Genomic DNA, 26,245 nt, shown 5'->3' with positions numbered 1-26,245 from the left:
TCACTTTAGATGAGCTCACAAAAAATAGTTAAATAACAACTAGTAAATGTTTTATAACTACCTTAAGTAATCATGAATTACAGCAGGAATGTGTGTTAAAAAAGCATTTATTAACAAATTAAATTACTGTTACTATATGTCAGAATAATAAGATGTATAAATGTGCATTCAAAGAGTTTATTAATCATTTACTTACACTTTCTAAATGATCTCCTGAACCCCTGACAACTCAATCCTCAATAAAGTATGAAAATTTGATTATTAAGCATATTATATACATGCTTATAAATCAAGAACAAAGCATTTATAGCTGTATTTATAAACTACTTACTAATGTCTATTAATGTGGGTCCAATGCTTCATAAATGATTAATTAACTATGTACTGATGCTTAACTTATGATTCATAGCGTGCACTTATTATAAAGTGTTACCCAAGTAAGAATAGGAGACAGTGAAGAAGAAGAACACACACAGTGGATGGAAGTACAGTAAGACGTACCTCTGCACACTTTTTGCAGCGCCACTAAATAGGTTCTAGCAGGTACATATTTCTACAGTTTTAAGACACGAAAGTCCACTGGGGGCGCTAAAGAGAAGACCTCTGTGTGACACATCGATGACGGTCGACTCCACATACAACACGATTGAGCGTCAGAGGTATGTACAGTATATCACATTATCCTAATGCTGTCTGCGTTATTTTAGTGAAATTGTAAAGTGTCACGTTGTTTTACTGAAACATGTTTGCTCTAATGGTAACTAAACTGTAACGTTAGAATCATGCGACTGCCCGTGACGCCAGTAGGACAGTTAAGTGAAGCTAACGCATGAGTAATTTAGCTAGCGTTAGCCACCGCCGACAATTAAAGTTTTTTTTTTTACAATTACCGTTACGAATTCTGCGGTAGATTTAGTAGCTATGTGGCTTGTTATCCGGTAAACTTAATAAAGCTTTTGGCGACCTTTGAAAATATAAATAGATCGCTTTATAATTCAGTTTATTGTTCGCAGTGGTGGACAGTAATGACGTTTTTATCTTTTTACTCCGCTATATTACATAAAGCATATCGTTACTCCTTATTTGGAAATAAAGAAATTACGATGTGCCCCTCATGAAAGAAATGATTATTTTTAACGAACCGGGTAAATCCCCTTGTCAAAAAATCCTATTGGATTCCTATAAGAAATGTGAACTGGATTCTAATTACAATTTCTATCATATTTTGGAACCATTCCTATAGGATTACCAAGAATGATTTTACCTCTTTAGGACCACTTCTATTTGGGCATATAGGGATTATATGATATACTAGGGCATATTTGATAAAAAAGATAGACACTTTCCTACTGTATCCTACTGTGTGTATATATATATATATGTCTTAAAACAGACATTTCTCTAAAAATATTAAGTTGTTAGCAACAAAAACATTATGGATTCGATCCTCAAGAAGCACATACTAAAAACCTGAGAACATGTTGGCTAAGAACCCACAACCCTTTGTTTAAGACAGCATACTAGCAAACTACTCAACATTTCATAACTTTAACTCAGATTGATAACAAAATCGTGCAGACAAAATTTTACTTCGATTTTTAATTCCTTTTTATTTAGATATATTTACTAGAGGCAAAAATACAAACAAAAAATCACTACAAAATTCAATTATTATCACACACAGTTGCGTCTTTTGGATAATTTGCATTCATCTGAGCATTTCTCCGAGATGGCTTTTTTAATTACGCTCACTTCTGTGTTGAATTTACTTTTGATGTAGCCTGTAAGGTAAAAGAAATAAAGAGAAAATAAGTTTACAAGCCATAATGATTAATGAATAATAGTACTGGGTGTTCTGTTTACAATCTAACACATCTACAGCAAAGCTGTGCTTATATCAGTAACTTAGCACTTCAATACAAACTCACCATGGGTAAAACTTCTAGGCATGTGGAAATGCTTTAATAGGAATAATGTAGGGGAGAGCGGGGCACAACTTGTTGGTTTTAGGTAAATTACTCAAAAAATATGCAGCTGGATTAATAAAGTTTTACATAAGCAACATTCACTTCTTATTTACAAATAAACACTTCACATTTATTTCTACTGTTCCCATGCAATTAAAGCAATAGTGTCAGAAGTGTCAACATTACAACTTCATTAGAATGGACAGAGGGTTTGTTGTGACAAATTCAATTTGAAAACAAATAAATCAATATTATTCCATCTATAAAGAGGTGGATATTGTCTATATAGACAGATATCTGCACATCTGTCATCCAGCCACCCCTCATCTAACCGTCCTTCTATTATAGATCAATACATATGGATAAGAGAAAATGCTGCACAATTATAACAAAAATCATAATTGTCAATTTCTTGTGATGTTGTCATTTCAGTTATTTAGATCAATGGAATTTATATTGTAATTATATTGTATTAACTTTTTTTTGAAGCAAAAAATAGCATAGTTACAGTTGCTAAGACTGGCATGTAAGGGATAATGTAGAGGCAGCCGGTTGCTTGTACATTATCCCGTTTATTACACGGCTACATGCGAAAAAAACTGGACATAAACTGTGAATTTGAAAAATTTTATTAGCTAATTTTTATCGGATGCGGAACTTCCGTGAGGAAAAGCAGTTTAGTTTGGGTTTAAAGTAAGAAACGACGTTCAAACGGCACAAACGGGCAACTTGGTTAAATCATTCGTAAATATAATATCATATGTTGTTAAAAGACACATTTATAATTATTTTCTGTGTATTATTAAACTGCCCCTCTCAAAATGATTTGCAGCATCCGGGTTACAGGGTGTTATTAGTTTTGAGCGGTTGTTATTTGAAAAGAAAAACCCTTGAAATGTTGCGACTGGCCAATCAGAATCAAGCATTCAAATGAGACTTGTAATAAGTTTCAATGCTGTGTACGTACATACATACATAATATGCAGAGCGAAGGCCCAGGTCGCGAGGAGGATTGATAACTACTGATTTAAACTGTTAAGGCCTGAAAGTGCAAGTGAATTCTTGAGAAAAATAACTTACTAATGATGTCAGACACTTTTTCAGGATCCAGTTGAGGTTTAGCGTCTTTGTTCTTGAAGGCATTGGAACATTTCCCAGTGTAGCAGTGTGTTGCTAGTATTCTTCTTCCGAACACTGAAATCAGGAGGTCTTTTGTTGCCTTTTTAGCATCTGTCCACTTTACATGACCAAACTGTTCTGCAGTGATGGATGTGTTAGGGCCAATTCTCACCTGAAAACAGAGATCATACATTAAAACAAAAACAGTTCAAATGTGCACCTAATAATATTTTATTTGTTACAATGAAACCTACAGTGTGAGCAGAGAGTCAGAATCACCCTAGAGCAAAGTTATTGATGGCACTGTAGAAAGCATTTCATGTCAGCCACAATTAACCATTTTATACATTCATTATGAAAACCTCAAACAGGATTGATTTTATTGCTCTTAAGCCATGACAACAAATGTCTAACAAGATTGTATCATAAGGCCCCATCTCAGCTGTTTCCGCTTTGGAGGCCTCTCTCTGGGGTGCCTGGAGAACTGAAAAATTATTCACATATCCCTCAATGCCCCAGTCTAGTGACCTGGCTGCTCTTACATAGTCATGCGTTTTGTGAATATTTAAATATGGAAGGTTTAAAAACATGCAGATTAACTTTTGTGACGATACAGTCCTGTCTTGTTTGGACAAGTTACATTTCTGACAGCTGTCCTGAGTTGTCAAGGCAGGCCTTATTCTCAAGCCCTGCTTTGTTAGGAGGAAAAAACAAAATGGTTTGCCACTAGGTGACAGTGTAAAGGATGATGCACTGGTGTCTGCTGCAGTGGTTGATGTGAAATTATGCCATCAAAACCCATGCATACACAAAAAAATTAAAGATCCTCCCACTATAGTGATCCCTCCAGGTGAAAGGGTTTTAAACTATACCTTTTTGCAGTCACCAATGCTCCTAGTGTCCTTTACATGAAGAGGTTGTAGACAGGCCCTTGGGGCAGGTAGCACAGGGGAAGACTCTTGAGCAAGTAAATCAGAAGCAGGTTCAGGGGGAGTTACCAGTGAACTGGTAACTGGTGCAGTTAATAATGGAGTGCATCCTAAAACAAAATAACTTATTATAACACTAGAAGCAATTGCATATAATGATAAAAATGCCATTAATAACTATACAATTTTACCATTTTTCAAAAGTGTTAAAGTTTCTACCAGAACACTTTTAATTTCTTTTAATTCTCCCAATATTTGCTCATTTAATTCACTTTCATTTCCTGATGTTGCAGTCTTTGAGGTTGCTGCATCTTTACTTGATTCCTATAATTTTAAAACAGTCATTAGTACAGTTTATAACATAGTTCTTAAAACAATTTGTCTTTACTGATTACAAATATCACAGCTAGAGGCTTACTTTAAACAAAAACTATATGTTATCAACATTGACTTACTCAAATATCATTCCAAACAAAAAACCTAATGTTAATGCAGCTCTATAAAAACACATATTTTACCAACGATGCACAAATCTAGCAAATAATAAACAATGAGTTTCCCTGATTTGGAGTAGGAAACTGAGTCATGTGACAGTCAATGTGTGACATGTTTTAGAATTTCTTACTTTGTCCGCCTTATACTGCTCTAGAAAGGATCTGGCTCTTATCGCTTGGATCTTCTTTGCAGACACTTGCTTTTCAACAGACTAGATTAAAGATTACAGAGACTGATATAACAAAATGCATGCTGGGTATTAGACAGTACAGAATGCAACCATGACTCCCAGCATCCAAAGCGGTTGATTGGTTCATCTGAAACTTTCCCACCACAAACAGCAACATCCTACCTGAAATTCCTCACTGCTCTCTGAATCAGACTGTATCCTACGATATTTCTTGCGCTGTCCTCGCCCTACTTCTTCATCTTGCTGTGGTCTGTTTCTGGCCTGGCCATCTCTTTCCACACAGTAAAGCTGCTTCATCATGGCAGATCTAGTTCCTGATTTCATTAAATAGTGGTAACCACAACATGTATATCATCAATTTTATCACAGAAATGCATACAGACATATTATAAAAACTTACCAATGTTCAAAATTTTTGCTGGGCTGGATTCTTCATTGTAAGACACATCGCAAATACCCCCAATTTCACAGCGGCCGTTTACAATTTTGTCTATAGGAAGTACATCCCATGTTGGGGGATCTTCAATCCACTGGATCAAGATGAACTTCATTTTCTAAATAAGTAAGAAAAAAATGTCATTGGCATGATCAATATTCAGACAACCAGACATTAAGATTTTTCATAATATTATACAATTAGATATATTTGATCAAAATACTATTAATAATTACTTGTTTTGCAGCTTTTTGTTACCGGTCTGTGGTTCTCACAATGCTGGCTATGTGCTTGAATTGTGAACGTAGTCCACGCTTGTTTTTTCTATGAAGAGACATGCAAAGAGCAAGTTGTTGACTGAAAGCTGGAGAAAACAGCAAGAATTTTAAATATCAAAAGGGTATAACCAAAACAAAAAAGTTGCTGGAAAAGGCTCTGACACATTTAGGTACATTAAGAATATCAAAATAATAAATGGAAAAATATGAATCATGCACTTTAGTTTAAGTTTGAGTTTAAAGTGCAACATTTTAAACCAGTCATTATTCTTTTAACTAAAGAGACTATTCAATAAGAAGCTGTCACTATTTCCCTGTGGTCTAATGAATTGATTGAAGAGCATACTGACATTCAGACGTAAGACCTTTTATTTAGGCAGAAAACCACTAAAGATTCTGAAGTTAATACATACAACTAATAAACAGTATAGCATGTCGTATGGAGTGTCACTGTCAGCTATCAAGTTTATCTCAGCTTTTCGGCTTCAGTTAAGTTTTCTGGGGCCCATTTGATCGATATCGTGTAAAAATGCACAGTTATAATCGTTATCGATCTATCGCCCATTTAGATGTGTTGGAATGTCTTATTCCCTTCATAATAGCAATCAACCGTTATCTGTTGTCAGGACAACGGTACCGGCGCGCGCTTACCGCCATTCTGCCTCACGAGAAGCTAAACTAAACTCCTAAGTACCGACTAAGAAATAATTAACATTAATAAAAACGTATACGAACCAAATAGACACTATTTCTACATATTGTGTAAGTAACTGGCAATAATTACTTCCGTTATTCTTTTTTAAAGAGAACAGATAACGTTACTGTTAACGGCTAGTAACATTCCGAAGATTAAAGCTTATAAAAGCAGACCAAAAATTGTCTTTTTTGCTACTTTTCACAAAATATATGTATGGTGTGAATTATTGGTAATATTGTGACTTACATATTGTCACGTCTCTTCAGTTTCTTCCACTGGGTTGTCTTTCTTGTCATATCACCGGCTCTGCTGCGGTCTAATCAAGGTCTGCGCATGCGCAAAGTAATTCCCATAAAGTAAGGTGCCGGCTCATATACACCTGTGTGTGTGTGCGCGCGTGTGTGTGTGCGCGCGTGTGTGTGTGCGTGAGTGCATGGTATTATTTTACTAATATATGTATATATAGTGATTTAGTATAGTGCAATTATTTACCTATTTAATATTTACACAAGATTGTGTGAAGACGTGTGAAGATTTCCTGTGAAATGAGTGTACAACGAGCCCCTTATAAAAGGTAGCTATGTGACTTTTCTTGCTGAATGTAGAGAAGCAATTCATTTCATCATGTTTATACAGTAATAAATTATTTTTATTAATATGTTGGTAATGCTAGCACTTTAGAGAAATTGTACACCTTACGTAATAACCATGTTTAGACAAAACACATGTTTTTTATACAGTTAAACATCAAAAAACATGGTTTGTAGTATTTAACACAAAAAAATACATAGTTAAAACATTGTTTACATAGTAAATTCATGGTTTGTCTAAGAGTAATCAATGCACCAAAAAATGCACCAGCCTTTTATTCGTAGGCTGATAAATGTTAAGATGGCTTCTGATTATTTTAATAGATTTTTGGATCCAGATTTGAGTTGCCCTCTTCCAAAGACAAGTCGATGGCGAAGAGAAAACACTTCTCATGAAAACAGCGATCATCTTACCCATCAGAATGACACCCTGGCAGACAATGAGGACGATAATGAGGACTTTTATGATTCTGTTGATGAAATGGACCATAATGACAGAGAGTGTACAGACACTCAGGGAGAGGTAGACTCTGCCACAGATTACACTGCTGACACAAATCCTGATTCTTATTCAGAATTTAAAAATGTTGGGGCACCTCTCTACACAGGATCAGAGATGACAATTGCACAGTGCATACTCCCTATTTTGTCATTTTCACTGAGGCACAGTTTAACAGAAAGTGCTGTGGAAGACCTCTTAAAGTTATTAAACGTTTTTCTCCCAAGTGGCAACATATTGCCAAAGTCTCTTCACCTCCTCCGAAAACTGTTTCATGATCCATCTGAGTCACTGAGTGTTCACATTTTCTGCAACAATTGCCGGGCATATATTCCAAAGAACAACATGCACTGTCCAGATTGTAATGAGATAAATGACCCAAAAAGAAATATTACAGAAGGCAGTTTTTACATGAGTCTCTCAATTGAGGATCAGCTAAGAAATATTCTACAAAAAGAAGAATGTGCATTGCAATCTGAAGAAAATGGAATGAATGATGTAAGAAAAGGAGAAATGTATCAGACACTCCCTAATTTCACAGCAAACGACATATCTCTGCTTTGGAACTGTGATGGCATTCCGATGTTTAAATCTTCATCTTTCTCATTGTGGCCCATCAGATGTGTTATTAATGAGCTCCAACCGAATGTTCGTTTCAAAAACATAATACTCGCTGGTGTTTGGTTTGGCCGTGGCAAACCTGACATGTCTACCTACCTTAAACAATTTGTGGATGACATTCTAAAAATAAATTCAAATGGCGTTAAATGGATGCACCCACTTTTTAAAACAAATGTGGTGTCTAAAGTTTTCCCTATCATATGCTCATGTGATGCAGTGGCCCGATGTGTGCTTCAAGGTATACATCAGTTCAATGGTGCATATGGATGTGGCCATTGCTTAAATGAAGGAAAAACTGTGCCAAAGGGAAGAGGATATGCCAGAGTGTATCCAGCTACTGAAGCGGAGAAAAGAACTCATAGCCATGTCATTGATTGTGGACAGAGGGCCATTGAGAATGAGGTTGACCATGTGTGTGGGGTGAAGACAATATCACCTCTAGTCCTTCTGAATCCCTCCACTGGTTTTGACATTGTCAATAGTTTTCCAGTTGACTACATGCACTGTGTTCTGCTGGGGGTGACAAAGCAATTCTTGGACTTGTGGTTTAACAGCAAGTACCACGAAAGCCCTTGGTATATTGGGACATCACAGAAACATGTTGATCAAAGGCTGCTTACCATCAAACCTCCATCTGATATACCAAGAGTGCCACGGAGTGTGAAAGTAGCACAAAGGTGGAAAGCTGCAGAATGCAGAAGCTGGCTGTTATTTTACAGTGGGCCTGTTCTATACAAGATTCTTCCAGCAAAATTTCTGAAACATTGGTTACTTCTGGCCACTGCTCTTTTTTGCTTTCTTAAAGACATCATCACAGACAGTGACATGGCAACTGCAACATCTAAAATAGCAACATTTGTGCAGGAGATTCCAAAGATGTATGACTTGTGCCATATGTCTTTCAACATACATCAACTCACACACTTGCCTTTCTCTGTCAAGATGTTTGGTCCCCTTTGGTGTACATCTGCATTTTCATTTGAGGGTCACAACCAAAAACTGAAGAGGTTATGTCATGGGACGAATTACATTCCATCTCAAATTGCACGCCACTTTAACATACTTCAGTCCATTCCTAGACTACTTAGGGAAACAAAGACTAATGCTGATGTCTCAAACATAGTTGACAAAACTTGTCAATGAATGGCTAGGTGTTTATCCTCCGGTTGTTAGGGCACAAAAGATGGAAGGTCTTGTTTTTTTGGGTTGTTCTCGACAAAAAACTTTGGATCACAAGGATAGGTTCTTAATGCTCCCAGTTTGTCATCTCTCTGAAAATGATGAGTACTCTGCAGAGATTTATGACAGAGCCATTGTAAAAGGACAACTTTTAACAACAGAGAAATACGGAAAGGAATACAAACACAACAGTTTTACAGTTGTGCTAAGAAATGGTTGCATAGGAAAGATTGAATCAATTTTAAATATTGTACATGATAACAAAAACAATCCCTTAATCCAGGTTCATCTTTTACAAACTGCTCTTGCTGGTTTTGTCTCTGAAGGATCCCCTTCCCATATAAAAGAAGTGTTGCCTACTGAAACAGTCATTATTGTGAAACCCGTGGAGGTTGTCCGAAAGGTTGTTTATATGAGCTTTAAAAAAACATGCTATATTTCATTACAACCAAACAGCATCGAGCTTGACTAATATGTATGACTAGAGAGCTTGACTGTTAAATAGATTTCTTGTACAGTCAACATAAAATGAATAATGTACAGTACATAGTGTTCCATTCATAGTTCCAATGTTAATTAAAACCTATTCTGTCAGGTGTAGTAAAATTGTTTTGTTGTATTTACATTTTATATTAATCATTATAAGCAATATTTTATGAACTGATTGAATTAATAATTTTATAAATATCCTTACAATATTCTATATTAGTCAAATACAAAGCACATCTTGTGCAGCACATTACATGTAAGATTGAAATAAAAAATGAATTGTTCACAACTTTGAGGTAGATCATTATTCAGTTACACTTAATTATTCTTTTGTTTAAATAATAGTCTCTCTCTCTCGAAAAAAAAAAAAAAATATGTATATTGTCTATTACCCTAATTTCCAATAGCTTTCTAATAACAATAAGGCTTTTTTCACAAAATTCAAGTGGATTTCAGACATTAAAAAATCAAAAAGACTGAAAGGATTCTAGGAGAAATTAAAGTCCAACTAGATTCTAAGAACCAAATAGAATCCTATAGGACAAATTCCCACAGAATATATTATAATATCCAATAGGATTATAAGAATCAATATGCTCCTATAGGATAAAACTGAAATTCCAATAGAATATATCAGAATGCCCAATAGGATTCTAAAAGTCCAGTAGGATCCAATAGAATCCTATAGGATAAACTAAAATTCCAATAGGATTTTTTGACAAGGGTCGGTTCGCAAATCACGCCAAATGATTCATCTACGATTGTATGAACTACTCAATGATTCAAATGAGCCGTTCATAGCGAGTCTTCAGTGAACTGAATTCACGCGCGCGCGCGTGCGCGCTATAAGTAAGTTACTCATGTCCAGTTTAAGGATAATCTTTGTAACTGAAAATAACACTTAGGTCAAAACCTACAGTTGTTGGTGTAGTCTTAATCTGCAGACATCGTTGAATGTGGACACATCGAAGTCAATTTGAAATGTTTACGTGAAAAGACGAAATATTATAGTAACAGAAGTTAAAAAGTAATTTAAAACGCATGCATCATTCATCGTCCCAGTTGATGTGGTATTATAATGTTATGCATTTATCCATGCGTGACCCCTGATTTTAACTTGTTTTTCAACACATTACATACGTGACAAGCACTAAGCCGAAATAACTTATTTATTTATTTATATGAAAATGTTTCTAACCTGAGAAACTACATGATGGAATAAGAAAGGACGTGATGTACATACTTACTATCAGTGATACCTGCTGGGGTCGTTTTACCCCACAGACTAGGTTTAATAAATAATTATGGAAAAATATGTTCCATAAAATGTAATCCCTTAATACAGTTTGTATTCTTATGTCAAATATAACTCAGATTTTCTGCAAAACGTCAAGCTTTAAAACACTTTTCCATTAACCAATGAAAATTGGTTGTATTTGTCTATTGGCATAGTTGTAATTAGGCTAAATTACATTTTAAAATACTTTGAATCAGACTACAGGTAATTCAAAAACGTACAGTGAAACGTTGACCTATCAGGTTAGTCTTTCCATGTAGCACCAACTTGTGCCAATGCCATGCTTGCATATGAGTACATATTACTACATTTATTTATGTATTGAACATGCATTTTATGTAGCAGCCGTACCTGCCACAGAATGAGTGGTGCTCGAGCTAAAGATAACTGCCCATGTGGCTGGACTTTAAAGTAACAACCTCGTATTAAAAAGTTAATTTATGTTATAATGATATGTAACGTAACAATTTGACCCCTTTTTACTGGATCATTTTAAAGGATTTTTATGCACTTCTTGGCCTTCACGTTGTGCTTTAAAATCCTTAAAGGCATGTTTAGCCGTGGATTTTCTCCTTTCGTTAACAGCTGATCAGTCATGTCAGTTAAATGCTCACTACATCAGAATTTATTGGGCAAATCTGTTTCAATTTTGCGGTTTCCATCAACCTTTTCTAATGTGATACTTCAAAAAGTGTAGAAAAATACATTGATGAAAACATGGCTGATTAAACAGAAATAAAATATCACAATGAAAGCATTTTGTTTTTATATTTAGTCATAAACCAGTAGTAATTGTAATGGTAAATGTTAACAATAGAATCATGTGTGAGCACTCCTGATGCCAGAAAGGAGCTCCACTCTGCCTTAACCAAACAATCAAAATTTGTGTTAGAATGCTGTTCATTGACTTAAGCATTTAACATTTCGATCTACTCCCAAACCACACTCAAGTGTGGTATGGCAAGAGCTCCACATCGGACAGTAAACACTTCACCAGGTGATGAAAACTGCCCATTGCATCACCGGCACCCAATTAACCATCATTGAGAACATTTACCTAGGCACTTCCTGGGTAGGAAAAAAACTTAATCAAGGAGGCCTCCCAGTTGTATGCAAACCATTACCCACATATTTTCATTTGTTTTGATGTGTACTTTTTATTTGTGCCTCTCAGGTGTCAAAAAATAAATTACTGAGAAGGATTGTCAGCCTACAGCAGTGTAAAATATGGAGGAGAGATTAGAGCCTGATCTCGATGAAATAATGGCTGATTTGGAGGAGTTACAGGTATTTTTTATAAAATTATGTACCAGCATTCTGCATCAAGCAGTATTTCACTGTATGTGTGTGCGTGTGCGTGTGTGTTCAACTGTTTGTATTTTTTGCAACTTGAAAATTGATATTCAGAAACGTGTTCAACACATTCTTAAATATGTATATTTTGAAGTCGTTGTTCTACCTCTTGTGTTTGAGTAATACAGAGTGAGGAGGCAGTAAAAGAAACACCAAAAAAACGAAAAAGAAAGAAGATAAAACTCAGGTGGAAACAAAGAGACCAAAAAGGATTCTTGGTCTATGAGAAGCATAAACGAAAGACAGGTATGTTTTGATATTTTTGACCCTTTGATTTTCACTAAGTTTTTGTAAATACCATTTTTTTCCTTTTATTTTTAGACCGATCTGAAAGACCAGTTGCCTCAACCAGTGCCTCTTCAAATAACCCTCAAGAAGTTGAGCTTGGTAAGCAATTTTTGTTTTTGTTGATTCGATGTACAATCATGTGTTCAACCAAATGCTGTTTATCTTTCACATTTATACCCTGAAGTCTGTTTATACTAACAGACAGGTAATTTGATAAAATACATTCCCATATGAGCTGCTCAACAGTGGAAAGAGTTCCCATTGCATCTGTTCTGTTCTTTGTATGCCTGCTACTGCATTAAAATTCTAGAAACTACAAACACATCTGAAGCCTCAACTACCAAACATTTTGGAGAAGTAGATGCACATCGGATTATTGGTATGCTTACTTTAAATTTGTTTTGTGTAGTAAGTTTTTACCTATCAGAACTGTCTCTGAATTAATAAAAGAGCAAGCATTTTATGAAAATGTACAGATTTGCTTCAGAATATTTAGGTGTAGCACTCAAGAGATTGTTTTTTTAAACAACATAAACTGTGTTTGTGTTCTTACAAGCTTGTTCATGATAAGGAATTGTAATGTAAATTAATTTATTGCAAGATTTACAAGTACATCTACTCCAAGATGCAATGGACTGTGATGAACCCAGATCAACAGCATCTAATGATTGGGCACTGAGGCAATCCTTGTCTGAAGAACGCTGGCAGGAAGCAAGACCAAAACTCCTTGACAGTTTGCTTGCTTCAGACTGTGTACATCTTGGTCCTTGTGATCACTGCAGCTTGAAAGAAGCAGTCATCAGGTGCAAGGACTGTTTGCCTAAACCCCGTTACTGTGGAAAGTGTGATGTTTCTACGCATCAACATCTAGTTTTTCACAACAGAGAGACTCTTATAGATGGGTTCTATAAACCTGTCCCTCCATCAACTGCTGTGCAAGACTTCAGTGGCCAAAATGTCATATATGAGCAAGGTAGGAATTACTGGAAAGCTTAAAATCATGTTATTTTTTGGTAATATATTTTTCCTTTCATCTAGTGTGCTTGCTGCCAATCACACAACCTGAAAAAGTGTGTGATTGTGACCCTCAAAACCTCTCTGTTGTCGCCGGACGATCAGTTGCACTCATTTGCATAAATGGTACTGTATGACACGCAATTTTTCTATTGTATTTGTCTATTGGCATTTAATCTTTTAATCTTTTAAAAACTTTTAATCAGGTTATTCAATTCAATTTCATTTATACCACAGAGATTTAAAAATATTTTTTTGAATAATTATTACATTTGCATGTTCATTGGTTCTCTGTCATTGGTTATGGTAAAATTGCATGCGTGTAAACAAATAAATTATTTTATTTTTTAGTAGTTTTTTATTTTAATTTTAAAATGATTTATTATAATTTAACATTTGTATTATTTAATTAATCGTTAGCCTTTCATATAAACTCTTAAACCCCCCGCAGTTCCTTCACAAATACCATTCTGGAAAACCTTTACATAATATAATGTTAAGTTGTTAGTAACAACAAATGTAATATTCTTACTCTTTGTATTTTTATAATGATATGGTATAATATTATCCCATTGAAACAATATAGGTCCAAAGTTATTTAAAAGTTGTCTGATTATTACCTTAAAATGTGTCATTTAATTGGATTCCAACTACTGTGATGGTTTCCAACTACAATTTTGTTATGTAATTGGAATCAGAAATGGATAAAAAAATTTAAGTGATCTAATCTTTTTTCAGGTCGCTATGACATGTACCGGCCAGTTATGAATTGCAGAACATGTCATGCGTCATGGACACCTGAAGTGGGAGACCTGCTGTGTAGTGGTTACTGGCCGGGCACTGTGGGATTTCAAACCATATACCAGCTAGACCTTTTCACCTCTTTTGAGGACCTGAAGATCAATGCACCTGGTCTTTCAAGACAAGCATTTGTCAAAATGTTAGAACAGCACTCACAACAATTTGGAAGGGTAACATCTGGAAGGTCATTTGTTTTCTTCATTTGTGCAAGTCTAACTGGCATGTCACTGTATTCAAATTTTTGTAATTCCAGAGAGGTTACATTTGTGGCGACATCTTCCAAAAAGCTTTCCTTGAATGGACATATTGTCGTCATGAAAGAGAAAAACTCTGCGGCATTGACCACTTCTCTTGCCCAGCTTGCACCCCAGATACAGTTGCTGTGTCTGCAGATGGAAACAGAAAATTATATAGATTCAGCAAAACAAAGGGGTATATTATTATTGATAACATTACACTGTCAAAATGTCTTGTGAATCATTTTTGCTTTTAACATATTTTATTTATGTAGGGTAGAGGAACAACCATTTTTTGATGGAGTTTTTCTGGCCAATGACAAAGCTGTAGCAACATTTGTTGATTGTGTTCGTGAGAAGATCAAGCCAGTAAGATATTTGTCAAAGACTTACGACTGTAGTCAATAAATCAGCATTTACTTTGTGTATATATTTGATATGACTCTGTGTTACAGGTAAGTGGAAAAGGCACCTGTGGAACATCAACATGGGCTGCAGCCAGGGAGACCTCTAAGAAGACAAACTCCAAATGTGACGAAGAAGGCCTAGAGGTGGCAGTTTGCAGACACTGCATATTGCTTAGAGGTCTGAACATGTTCAGGGGGGAGATATTTGCATACCCTCTGTTTTTGCAAAATGATCTGGCCACAAAAACAAATTGCAAGTTCTTCTGCACCGACATCATGTGTAGATATTGGCCTTATCTACAAAAGGTGGCTCAAGCATTCCCAGAAATGAAAAAATTGACTCAGATGAAGCCATTTCTTTCGGTCATGCATGCAAAGGGGCATTCTACAAAATGTGAGGTAAATATATCTTCAAACAATATGGTAAGTTCTTTTCCTGTTTGACCTCAATATTTGTGGTTTGGACATCTGGTGTGCATGCTTTAGGTGCAGTGGGGTGGCAAAAACCAAACAGGGGCAGGCACTACCATTGGTGAAGAAGTTGAACAAGTCAACAGCTTTTTGTCCCGTGTGGCTCTAACTACAAAATACATGAGTAAGGCTGGTAAGTGTTTTTTTTCAGTGCTCACGGATTGTGCTTTGGTAGCCTAACAATTAAAACAGCTTGCTTTTTTCAAGAATCATACTTGTAGATTAACCATCACTGCTCAAAAAGCTCATTTAATTCTTTCATCTTTACAGCACGAGTAGATATGATCACATTGCATGCCAGAGGATGGAATGAGCGAAAAAAAAGAAACCTGCACAAGTACTTGTCTACACGGTACTTGAAGGTAAGTAAAAACTAAAAAATATTCATCAAGGAAGATTACATTTCATCTGACTGATGTTTACTGATAACTTGTATGTACTCAGTATCTTATACATTTAGGATTGCGACAGTTTTGTGTGACTTTCCATTAATTATGCTTTTAGACTATCCAGAAGACAAAGGAAGTCAAAGAGGACATTGAGGCTATAAAGGAGTCCACGCAAAGGTCTGATGAGGAACTACAACAGTGGGTTACTGATGTGAGACAGTGGGCAGTTGACAGTAAGTACTTGTTGCTGTCTCTTTTAAATTTAAAAATTATTGAACGCGTTATTTTATATATAAAATATATATTGAATACGTTATTTTTCCTTGCTGGTTTGTGTTTTAACACCTGACTCCTTTAGTGACATTGAATGACCAAACCAAACAATAAAACAATGGCATAATTGGGAGCTCTTTCTCTTTTTAAAGTAAACTAAGATGATGAAACTTTCTCCCAAAAAACTTCATAACACTTATTCACCAATTAGCAAACTGAGCAAATGTTCTCAGATTCTTTGGCAAAACATTTGTTGATATCCATTGTCAATATTTTCATATATTCTTATGACATTCTCATTGAATACTTATTTTTTCACTAAATGTTAACCACCTTATCCCTAAAAATGTCTATATTAGGTGTTTTATAGAAATAGTTTAATTGTTCTATTTTTGATGGAACAGAAAGTGCATGATATTGATTAAATACCTTTACTAAATATTTACAGCTCCAGATGACCTCCGAACAGATGATCCAGTGGCGTTGCAACATCTGATTGAAGGCCTATTTTTGGGCATCCAGCAGAAAAAGAGGGATCTGTATCGTGTAACCGGTAAGTAGGCTCCATGCCTAGGGTTGGGTATTTTGATGATTTTGATTTCCAATTCTGCTTATCGATTTCAATTGTTATCGATTCCCAGTTTTGATTCCACAGTTGAAGCAAAACTTTGACCTGTAGGGTCCTTTAAGCCTGCTTATTGACAGGTTTGCCAAAAATATCGGTTTATGAGCACCATTCTGTGTACATAGCAACCATGTTTTGTCTGATTTATAAAAAAAAATTACCATAGTTTAATACCAACTACATCATGGTTAAATAAATGTGTGGTAAATTTGTATTTCATTTGCTTTATCCGAAGTTAACACATGCACATTTCTGAAAATATGCACATAGGAATTGATAAGTGTAATTTAAATTTCAAGTGTTCGATTCTTTTTCGATTCGATTCCGAATTTGAATCGAATTTTTCAATTCCTTCCCTTTTCATGCCCTCATGTTCTTGTGGGGTTAATTTTAAAATGTGATATGTATTGATATTATTAAGTTATTTAAATGTTATCACATCTGAAGACTGAAGTCTCACATCTACAGCACACTGTGCATATAGAACTGTAATAGAGTAGGCGGGGCGAGACCGTGGTTCGAGTCCGGTGAGTAATTGTGAATTAGTGCCAGCTGTGCGCACACCGGTCTCGAATCACGTAGGAGATTGGGAGCATATAAAAGGAACGAGCGACCGGACCGTCGAAGAGAGAGGACCGGGCCCGAACATGTTTTACATAAAATGGAAGGAAGGAGTCGGAAACCGAAAAACATTCAAAACATTTAATAAAGTAATATAACAGCCGGTGGCCCCTCACGGACGACCGCCGGCGAACAAAACATAAATATAAATACAAACATAACACAAGTTCGGGCCCGGTCCTCTCTATTCGACGGTCCAGTCGCTCGTTCCTTTTATATGCTCCCAATCTCCTACGTGATTCGAGCCCGGTGTGCGCACAGCTGGCGCTAATTCACAAATACTCACCGGACTCGAACCACGGTCTCGCCCCGCCTATTCTACTACAAGAACCATTAGTAACCTTTATACTGTGAGTGTATATTGAGTGAACTGTCCTAACTCTGCCTATATGTCCAATGTTATCAGCACCCAACTTCCTGGATAACTTGAAATTTGGTCACATTCAAGGTTATCTATTATGGTTTTATGACCACACTTTTATTATTGTAGTTTAAATATTCTACAATTGCATTTTTAATCCCTGATGTTCTGTGAGCTCAATACCGTAGTTTATGAGGCGCCATTAGCACAATGACCTTCATGCGTATCCTCCTGAAACCTCTCTCCGTGGTGTTTTTGTGCTGCAGACCGTAACAAATAGCGACACAAGATCGGAAGACGGATTGGAGAGGATAAGAAAAAGCTGTTTAATGCCATATCCCAATACGACGGTCTTCCAACCACAACAGAATCTGTAGGTTCAATTGAAGACCTTCTTACAACAGAAAGTCCTATCTGGCCTTGGGATTCTGGTATGTAAAGTTTGACATGAATCATTTTGGTGAATCCTCTTCAAACACTTACTTCATTAAACTCTGGGTTAAAAAAGGAAAAGGCCCATGTGCTTATCCTTTGTTTCAGACCATAGAAATGCACAGACATCATTGCATTCTTTAAACTTTTTTTAGCTCACTCAAACTACAGTCCAGAGGAAGTTACTACAGGTCACTCCTCAGAGTAATGTGTCAAGTCGGTTTGTCCTTTTGTTTTCCCACACTGTAGATCCAACACCAGTCACTTTTTGCCTGAGACATCTTTTCCACTAACATCGGATATTGCTAACAAAAGGCATTAAGATTAGTAGTATTATGTTAATTGATTTTTTTTTTATCTTTGTAGAACCTGACACTTCTTTAGGAATGAAGAAGAAAGTTTTTGACAAGGTGATGCAGCTGGAGAGACTGATTGAGGAAGAGGCTGTACTTGTAGAGGAAATGAAACAACATTGGACACAGCTTACAAGAACCTACAGGGCCTTGAAGGACCAGGCTAGAGCAGTGTCAGATGACCTGGCCACACAGAGTGAGTACTAATTTCTAAATATTGTTTACTTAGTATAGCCTAGTTTAAATAACCTGCTTTAAAGATCATAATACCTGGAAAGTCCCAAATTGATGTAGTGGTGCATACTTCTAAACACTTTCTTATTTTCTATCCAAAATTTTAGGCTTCCCTTCAGGACTTTCTGGTGAAGCTTACCGTGGCCTATACAGTGCTGTCCTACAAAAATGTGAGGAGATCAAAAGAGACCTGGTGACTGTGAAAGAAACATATTCCCGAATAGCGTTAGGTGGCAATGATGGACCTGTTGTTGAAAAAGAAGATGAAGACCCATTTGAGCATGGCTCCACAGATGCCTCTACCGATGATGAATTATAGTTTTGACTAGAGTTTTGACTGGTCTTCTTACTCTAGGTGGCTCAAGTTTGCTGGGTGCAGTAATTTACTCCTCTCCTGTAAAAGTAGCAACTTAAATCAGACTTTCTATGCTCTACTCAGCCACTTTGATGAATCTGTGTTTTGAAGCCATGTTTTCTCCCCATTGTAAAGAATAAAACCTTGACCCTGAATGTTCTATCACTGCCTGACTGAGTCTTGATTCCTTAATTACAAAATATCGTTTAACGTCACAGTTTGGTTATAGTTTGTAATTTTTTCTTGTACAAATTTGTTTACTACATACTTCACTACATTAACACATGGATCATTAACAGAATTACATTATAACAAAAATATTATAACATGCAATACATAAAGTTTCACCAAACTTTTTGATAATAGGCTTAATAAGTTAAATGTTCTGTGATCGTGCTTAAATATTTAATTTTGCTTAAGATGTACTTAAGATCTAACCACAAAACACAATTATATACAAACCTGATTCCAAAAAAGTTGTGACACAGTACAAATTGTGAATAAAAACAGAATGCAATGATGTGGAATTTTCAAATTTCAATATTTTATTCAGAATTCAACATAGATGACACATCAAATGTTTAAACTTATAAAATATATAATTTCAAGAGAAAAATAAGTTGTGTTTTAAATTTCATGGCATCAACACATCTCAAAAAAGTTGGGACAAGGCCATGTTTACCACTGTGTGGCATTCCCTCTTCTTTCTATAACAGTCTGCAAACGTCTGGTGACTGAGAAGACAAGTTGCTCGAGTTTAGGAATAGGAATGTTGTACCATTCTAGTCTAATACAGGCTTCTAGTTGCTCTACTGTCTAAGGTCTTCTTTGTCGCATCTTCCTCTTTATGATGCACCAAATGTTTTCTATGGGTGAAGATCTGGACTTCAGGCAGGCCATTTCAGTAACCAGATTCTTCTACACAGCCATGATGTTGTAATTGATGCATTATGTGGTCTGGCATTGTCATGTTGGAAAATGCAAGGTCTTCCCTGAAAGAGATGACATCTGGATGGGAGCATATGTTGTTCTAGAACTTGGATATACCTTTCAGCATTGATGGTGCCTTTCCGGATGTGTAAGCTGCCCATGCCACACTCATGCAACCCCATACCATCAGAAATGCAGGTTTCTGAACTGAGTGCTGATAACAACTTGGGTTGTCTTTAGTCCGGATGACATAGCGTCCCAGTTTTCCAAAAAGAAACTCAAGTTTTGATTCGTCTGACCACAGAACAGTTTTCCACTTAGCCACAGTCCATTTTTAATGAGCCTTGGCCCAGAGAAAACGCCTACGCTTCACAATCGTGTTTAGATATAACTTCTTTTTTGACCTATAGAGTCTTAGCCGGCAACGGCGAATGGCACGGTGGACTGTGTTCACAGACAATGTTGTCTGCAAGTATTCCTGAGCCCATGTTGTGATTTGCATTACAGTAGCATTCCTGTATGTGATGCAGTGCCGTCTAAGGGCCCGAAGATAATGGGCATCCAGTATGGTTTTCCGGCCTTGACCTTTACGCTCAGAGATTGTTCCAGATTCTCTGAATCTTTGGATGATATTATGCACTGTTGATGATGATAAATTCAAACTCTTTGCAATTTTTCCCTGAGAAAGTCCTTTTTGATTTTGCTTCACTATTTTTCGCCGCAGCATTTGGGGAATTAGTGATCCTATGCCCATCTTGCCCTTTGAGAGACACTGCCACTCTGAGAGGCTCTTTTTATACCCAATCATGTTGCAAATTGGTCCTCTAGCTGTTCCTTTATATGTACACTTTTCCAGCATCTTTTTCCTACCTGTCCCAACTTTTTTGGAATGTGTACCTCTCATGAAATCCAAAATGAGCCCATATTTAGAATGACATTTCAAAATGTCTCACTTTCAACATTTGCCATTTAAACTCCGAAAATGTATTTTGTTTGGTCTTATTACAAGATTTCATTTCAATATTTCATGGAGACTGCCCGGTACCAGGCATTGTTTTAGTGAAACCTTTGGAACCCGACCTCACCCTTCATTGGCAATGCCATCAACAATGTGTTTATTAAAGTAGTGAACATATGTATGTACCACACCCAAGACTCAGTGTGTATGCATGAGTCATGAACTTGTAAGCATCTGCAGTAGTCTAAAGTCAGACAAATGGTATATTATTTTCATAGGAAGTTCACACAGCAGACATTTATGCCATTATTATTGTGTTTATTACAGCAGTGAACATATGCATAAAGACAAATTAATACATTTCTCTGTACAATTTTACAGAATGTCAGTGAAAGTGGATTTGATTTATGTCTATATTGATGTACACTTGGATGATGCGATATGGAAATCATTATAGAAATACATCTATGATTTAAATTCCATTTGATGGGGTTCATCAACAAGTATGCTTAAATGACAAACAGCATGTATGCATCAAGACAAATGAAGACATTTCCACATTCTATTGCAATCATAGCTTACATACATACACACACACACACAATAATACACAAAATATTTTCCCTTAAAATCTGTACAATTTAAGCGTGTGAAAAACAAATTATGCTTTGTAATAGGATTATTTAAGAAATTAGCATGATTAACTTGCTATGTAGTGACGCCAGTCTGGAGAAACTACAGCTTTGTTGTCACAAAAAAGCTGAACCAAATTAATAATAATAGTCCAATATTAGTATTTGCAAATTCCTTCTTCAATTTTTGAGTTTATCTTAATAATGGCTTAGAATTGCCATTCTATATGTGCTGGACCTTTGGCCTTGATTATCTGTAAGCTATGTGTGACAACACAATTCTTTGTCAAGTCACCCAAACCTGTAGAGGAATTGTATAGAAAAACAGAAAGAAAAATCACCATACAGCAGACAATGTCCAACAAACAAGCAAATTTCAAATATTTTGAAATGTTTATGGAAAGTTCGAGCAAACAACTGCTGAATGTGTGTGACCTTCAATCAGAAACGATCCTGCTTCTGTGTCAAAAATAGCCACATGGACAATTGTTTGTATTTTTTCACATCTTTTTAGTGATAGCATTGTTTCTTTACAATGTAACCAATTCCACGATATCATACAAAGGAACTAAAATGTGGATGGAGAGCTTGTGAAATTGTGATAGTTAAGCAATTCATTTGTGATTACTCCTGCAGAATAACATGGTGATCATATCATGATTCCTTTTTACAATAATATTGGATAGTCAGTTTCTCCTGAAAAAAAGGGATTGACAAAATGTCAGATGATGTTCATCCTTTTCTTACCATCTGCCCATGCTCTCATCTCCAGGTGAAAGTGAGCATTCAGGGTTTCCAGGTCCCAAGGGGGATCTATATAGCTTTAGAAGTCTAAAATGATGAGAAGAATTATTATTATTAGTATGAATCATTATTTGTTATCTGATATTTTTATCACCATAATACAGTTTATACTGTTCAGTCCTGTCCATTTTATGTGAAGCCATTAACATGTTTCTTGTAAATAGAAACATTTGTCTTTCTTAGGTATTTCTATTTAATGTAATTATTTGCCAATTTTAAATCTTTTTGATGCTTTGAATGCATAATTATTGCACCGCCAATGAATAAAAGATCAAAAGATAGAACTACAACTGCCATGGCTTCTTCTGGTCTTTTATCCAAATACTATATACTGTATGATTGCACATCTACATAGCATACCAACTACTTCTCCACTTCCTGCCCTAAGATGGAACCAGCAGCATTGTGATGTTCTCTGCTCAACGTGCCTGCAGACAGCCAACTCCAGTTGCTCCTCATAAACCTTCTTGCAGGATTTGTGGGAATTCTCTCTGGCTGCCAACCAAGCCCCAACACAAATGCATATTCCAATAACCTACATTGTCGAAAAATCGTAACTGACAAATGATCATTATGTCATGATGTAAGAATTGTATCAAATAGGTATATGAAAAAGGAAAGAATAATTTGTGTTCAAATAACTATACATTCTGAAATGTATTCACATCCCGACCACTTTCAGATCTAAAAAAAACAAGAACAAATGGAACTAACATTTAAGATTTGACACGGATAAAGGTAACTTGGTGTACAATACATAGTTGTGTATTTTGCCATTCATGTGTGAATGTGTAGATTCTAGAATACCTTGCAATGCACTTTAAACAGTAATGTTTCCTTCAACCAATATGTAAGCATTGCTGGGGTGCAGGCAGGACAGCTAAATTGCTCTTGCACATGGACTCAATTTCATATTGAACAGCAACATTTTGGAAGTTTAAAAGGCAACACATGCACCATTAAAATTTCAAGACATACTGTAAGTGACATACCATGTCCAATAATGATGCATACAAAACTGATTTTTATTAGGTTATTCCTGAAGGAATATACATTTTAGGCAATGAACAACAAGCCCCATTTTTAAATTAATTTACATATTTCTAATTCATTCTTCAAGAAAAGAAGAAGGCTCCCATGAGTCCTTCCATTTGGTCCCACTGTAAGAGACAACGTTTTGAGTAAAAATTTACATTTGCTGAGTGACTCTGTCAGGCAAGCAAACTGTTATATCACTTTATGAAATATAACAATTGAAAATATTTTAACATTTCAGTGAACTATTGACATTGTTACTGTTACCCAAATATTAAAACTGTTGTATATGGTCTGTATGTAATAAACCGTCGATTAGTACACGTACCAGGTCTTGCATGGAACCCAACGAATGAGGACCTCCTCTGTTCCCTATAGAACAAACAAAAAACAAGCATGATCACAACACAACTTTCCACAACACAAAATCCAGCCATGTGTGTCATGGCACAAATCTTGCAATTGTGATGGTAAAATGTACAGTGGTAAAGTCCTAACATATCATGTTATGTCATCATGTAACCTTTATTTAAATACTGCTTATTTACAATATCAATTGTGTAGCAGCTCTAGAAAAACGGGTGGCAATGTCCAGCATTATTAAGTTCAGTCTTTATTGATTAGTTTTTACTTAGTTCATCCGTCAAAACAGCAGCTTTGAAGAAAACAATGATGTCATGATCCAGCTCAGTAACAATCACATGAATACATTGTTGGGGCCAAATGCGTTTTTATTAAATACAAAGAATTCAAAGTGATTCAGTTTCAATTCTTGTTAACTTCACATTCAGCATGTCCAGAGTGTTATCCTTTTTTATCTATGCTCTAACATTTTCAGGGCTTCTGCAAGTTTCAACAAGTAAAATTAAAGATATTTAAGACAATTTTAAGACCATTATTAATTAAATGTAAAAATGTTTTAAAGGTTCATGTCAATACTTGCAAAAGGTATGAAGGCTATGAAGGAAAATCAGAGTATGTTAATTTACAGAACAGTGTGTAATCGTAGGTTTCAACTGGTCAGACAACAACAAAGGCCTAGAACAACTAGCATTAAATAAACGGCAACATAACTACACAGTCAACACATGAGGTCATGGGATGATCATAGTGATGTCACTATGTTATTATGTTAGTAATATGTTAGCTCAATGTGAATTTATTTTATTAAGTCACCATTATGGTGATCAGTGTATGCTTTAGCTGGACTATTCACCCTTATCTTTTACATAATAGTTTTTCTTTGCCTGTTGTCATTGTTGGTTTATGAATCACAATTGTTATACCAAAGAAAAAACCTGAAGTTAATCCAATCTGAAAATACTGGGTAGAGCGGTTCATCTCATGTTGTATTTTTAGTCAGGTTATCAATTTTACAATTTGACGCTAAGCAGTGTTGGGGCAGATGAGATGGTTGGAAGGATTTTAAGCAGATTTTTTAAGTAGTCTATGACTGCAAGTACATCGATATAATGCAAGACTGTGTGAAAATGCTTTGGAAAGACAAACCTCTCTCACTCTTTTTTTCAAAACCTTGGAGTAATCAAAGTTGTTTTGGCTCACTCTCCTACAGCATTCTGGACACTCATCTGAAAGATAGGCAATATTATTTTGAAATAAGTATATTGCTACAAATAAAACCAAACAGCGACTGCAGAATCAAAGAGTAGTTAATAAATCATATTAATGTACATTTACATTTATTCATTTGGAAGACGGTTTTATCCAAAGCTGTTAATGCAAAGCTCTTACCAATGGGCTACAGGAAAGCTACTGATGTAAATGTATATACAGAAAATGTACTTAACACTTTTTCTTTTTCTTGCTGGCTTCCATCTGTTGGACTGGATCTGTATCAAGACATCACACTTTATTATACAGTAAGTTATTACTTCTTAAGAATGTCAAGAGTTCAGACACACTTTACTGAGTATTAAGGACATACAGTGTACTTCATTTCTTGGTCTATTTTTGGCCTTCTGGGCCTGGGGTCTTGTGGCTTCTGATGAGCCTGTGATATCAATACCGGTAGCTTCTGGGGGGCTGGTGGCAGTGGCTTCTGGAGGGCTGGTGGCTTCTTGGGGGCTGGTGGCAGTGGCTTCTGGAGGGCTGGTGGCTTCTTGGGGGCTGGTGGCAGTGGCTTCTGGAGGGCTGGTGGCTTCTGGGGGGCTGGTGGCAGTGGCTTCTGGAGGGCTGGTGGCTTCTTGGGGGCTGGTGGCAGTGGCTTCTGGAGGGCTGGTGGCTTCTGGGGGGCTGGTGGCAGCAGCTTCTGGGGGAATGGGGGCAGCAGCTTCTGGGGGGCTGGTGGGAGCGGCTTCTGGGGGGGTTGGTGGCAGCAGCTTCTGGGGTGCAGGTGGGAGCAGCTTCTGGGGGAATGGGGGCAGCAGCTTCTGGGGGGCTGGGGGGAGCGGTTTCTGGGGGGTTGGTGGCAGCAGCTTCTGGGGGGCTGGTGGCAGCAGCTTCTGGGGGGCTGGTGGCAGCAGCTTCTGGGGGGTTGGTGGCAGCAGCTTCTAGAGGGCTGGTGGCAGTAGCTTCTGGAGGGCTGGTGGCAGTAGCTTCTGGAGGGCTGGTGGAAGTAGCTTCTGGAGGGTCAGTAGTTTCTGTGCTACTTGTGGCCTTCTTCTGTCTTTGACAATGAACGTGCAGACAAGACAAAGATCAAAATTAAGAACTTTGCATATGACTAATTATTAAAAACACAAAGATGATCTGAATGCAAGTGTAAGAGGCTAGTTTTTATAATAGAATTGGTTTCTACATTACATGTGTGTTGTGTTATGTTATGATTGAAAAGAGCCATTAAGGATCTACGGTATATGTCAAGAGATCTAGTCATCAAGGCAATACTGTACTTAGCTTTTGATCAGAGCATTCTAAATTTTCATGA

General features: G+C 36.4%; 2 protein-coding genes across 6 annotated transcripts; one reads left to right on the top strand and one right to left on the bottom strand.

The window, feature by feature from the left end:
• The first annotated feature begins 567 nt into the window (after positions 1 to 567).
• On the top strand, positions 568 to 19,159 carry LOC130413784 (uncharacterized). 5 transcript variants are annotated; one of them, XM_056739203.1, is made up of 18 exons: positions 568 to 659; positions 11,961 to 12,073; positions 12,268 to 12,385; positions 12,461 to 12,526; positions 12,738 to 12,806; positions 13,053 to 13,400; positions 13,466 to 13,567; positions 14,180 to 14,412; positions 14,496 to 14,674; positions 14,754 to 14,847; positions 14,934 to 15,284; positions 15,372 to 15,489; positions 15,627 to 15,718; positions 15,861 to 15,978; positions 16,467 to 16,571; positions 17,892 to 18,056; positions 18,424 to 18,606; positions 18,752 to 19,159. In XM_056739203.1, the coding sequence occupies exons 2-16, from the start codon at positions 12,014 to 12,016 to the stop codon at positions 17,903 to 17,905; spliced, it is 2,067 nt and encodes a 688-aa protein (XP_056595181.1). In that variant the 5' UTR covers positions 568 to 659; positions 11,961 to 12,013; the 3' UTR covers positions 17,906 to 18,056; positions 18,424 to 18,606; positions 18,752 to 19,159. The 5 variants fall into 5 exon arrangements, with proteins under 5 accessions (XP_056595181.1, XP_056595180.1, XP_056595184.1 ...); XM_056739202.1 differs by having other exon boundaries at positions 13,029 to 13,400; XM_056739204.1 differs by having other exon boundaries at positions 633 to 659; positions 12,260 to 12,385; positions 13,029 to 13,400.
• LOC130414707 (uncharacterized) lies at positions 1,675 to 5,225 on the bottom strand. Its single transcript, XM_056740713.1, has 7 exons — positions 5,101 to 5,225; positions 4,863 to 5,014; positions 4,641 to 4,721; positions 4,207 to 4,339; positions 3,959 to 4,125; positions 3,048 to 3,258; positions 1,675 to 1,781 (listed from the first exon to the last, which is right to left on the bottom strand). Exons 2-7 carry the CDS (start codon positions 4,998 to 5,000, stop codon positions 1,675 to 1,677), a joined length of 837 nt encoding a protein of 278 aa, XP_056596691.1. The 5' UTR covers positions 5,001 to 5,014; positions 5,101 to 5,225.
• Positions 19,160 to 26,245: the final 7,086 nt, after the last annotated feature.

This window comes from Triplophysa dalaica, chromosome 24 (genome assembly GCF_015846415.1).
Source record: "Triplophysa dalaica isolate WHDGS20190420 chromosome 24, ASM1584641v1, whole genome shotgun sequence".
Classification (NCBI taxonomy): Eukaryota; Metazoa; Chordata; class Actinopteri; order Cypriniformes; family Nemacheilidae; genus Triplophysa; species Triplophysa dalaica.
The sequence above is the reverse complement of the archived record's forward strand: the minus strand, read 5'-3'. Positions and strand labels throughout refer to the sequence as shown.

Coding starts and splice junctions, on each gene's coding strand:
- LOC130414707 (XM_056740713.1), bottom strand. CDS start 5,000: ATGATGAAGCAGCTTTACTGTGTGGAAAGAGATGGCCAGGCCAGAAAC. Junction 4,722..4,862: donor AGAGCAGTGAGGAATTTCAG/GTAGGATGTTGC, acceptor TCTTTAATCTAG/TCTGTTGAAAAGCAAGTGTC. Junction 4,126..4,206: donor TTTAACACTTTTGAAAAATG/GTAAAATTGTAT, acceptor ATTTTGTTTTAG/GATGCACTCCATTATTAACT.
- LOC130413784 (XM_056739202.1), top strand. CDS start 12,014: ATGGAGGAGAGATTAGAGCCTGATCTCGATGAAATAATGGCTGATTTG. Junction 14,413..14,495: donor ACTCACAACAATTTGGAAGG/GTAACATCTGGA, acceptor TTGTAATTCCAG/AGAGGTTACATTTGTGGCGA. Junction 15,719..15,860: donor TGTCTACACGGTACTTGAAG/GTAAGTAAAAAC, acceptor TTATGCTTTTAG/ACTATCCAGAAGACAAAGGA.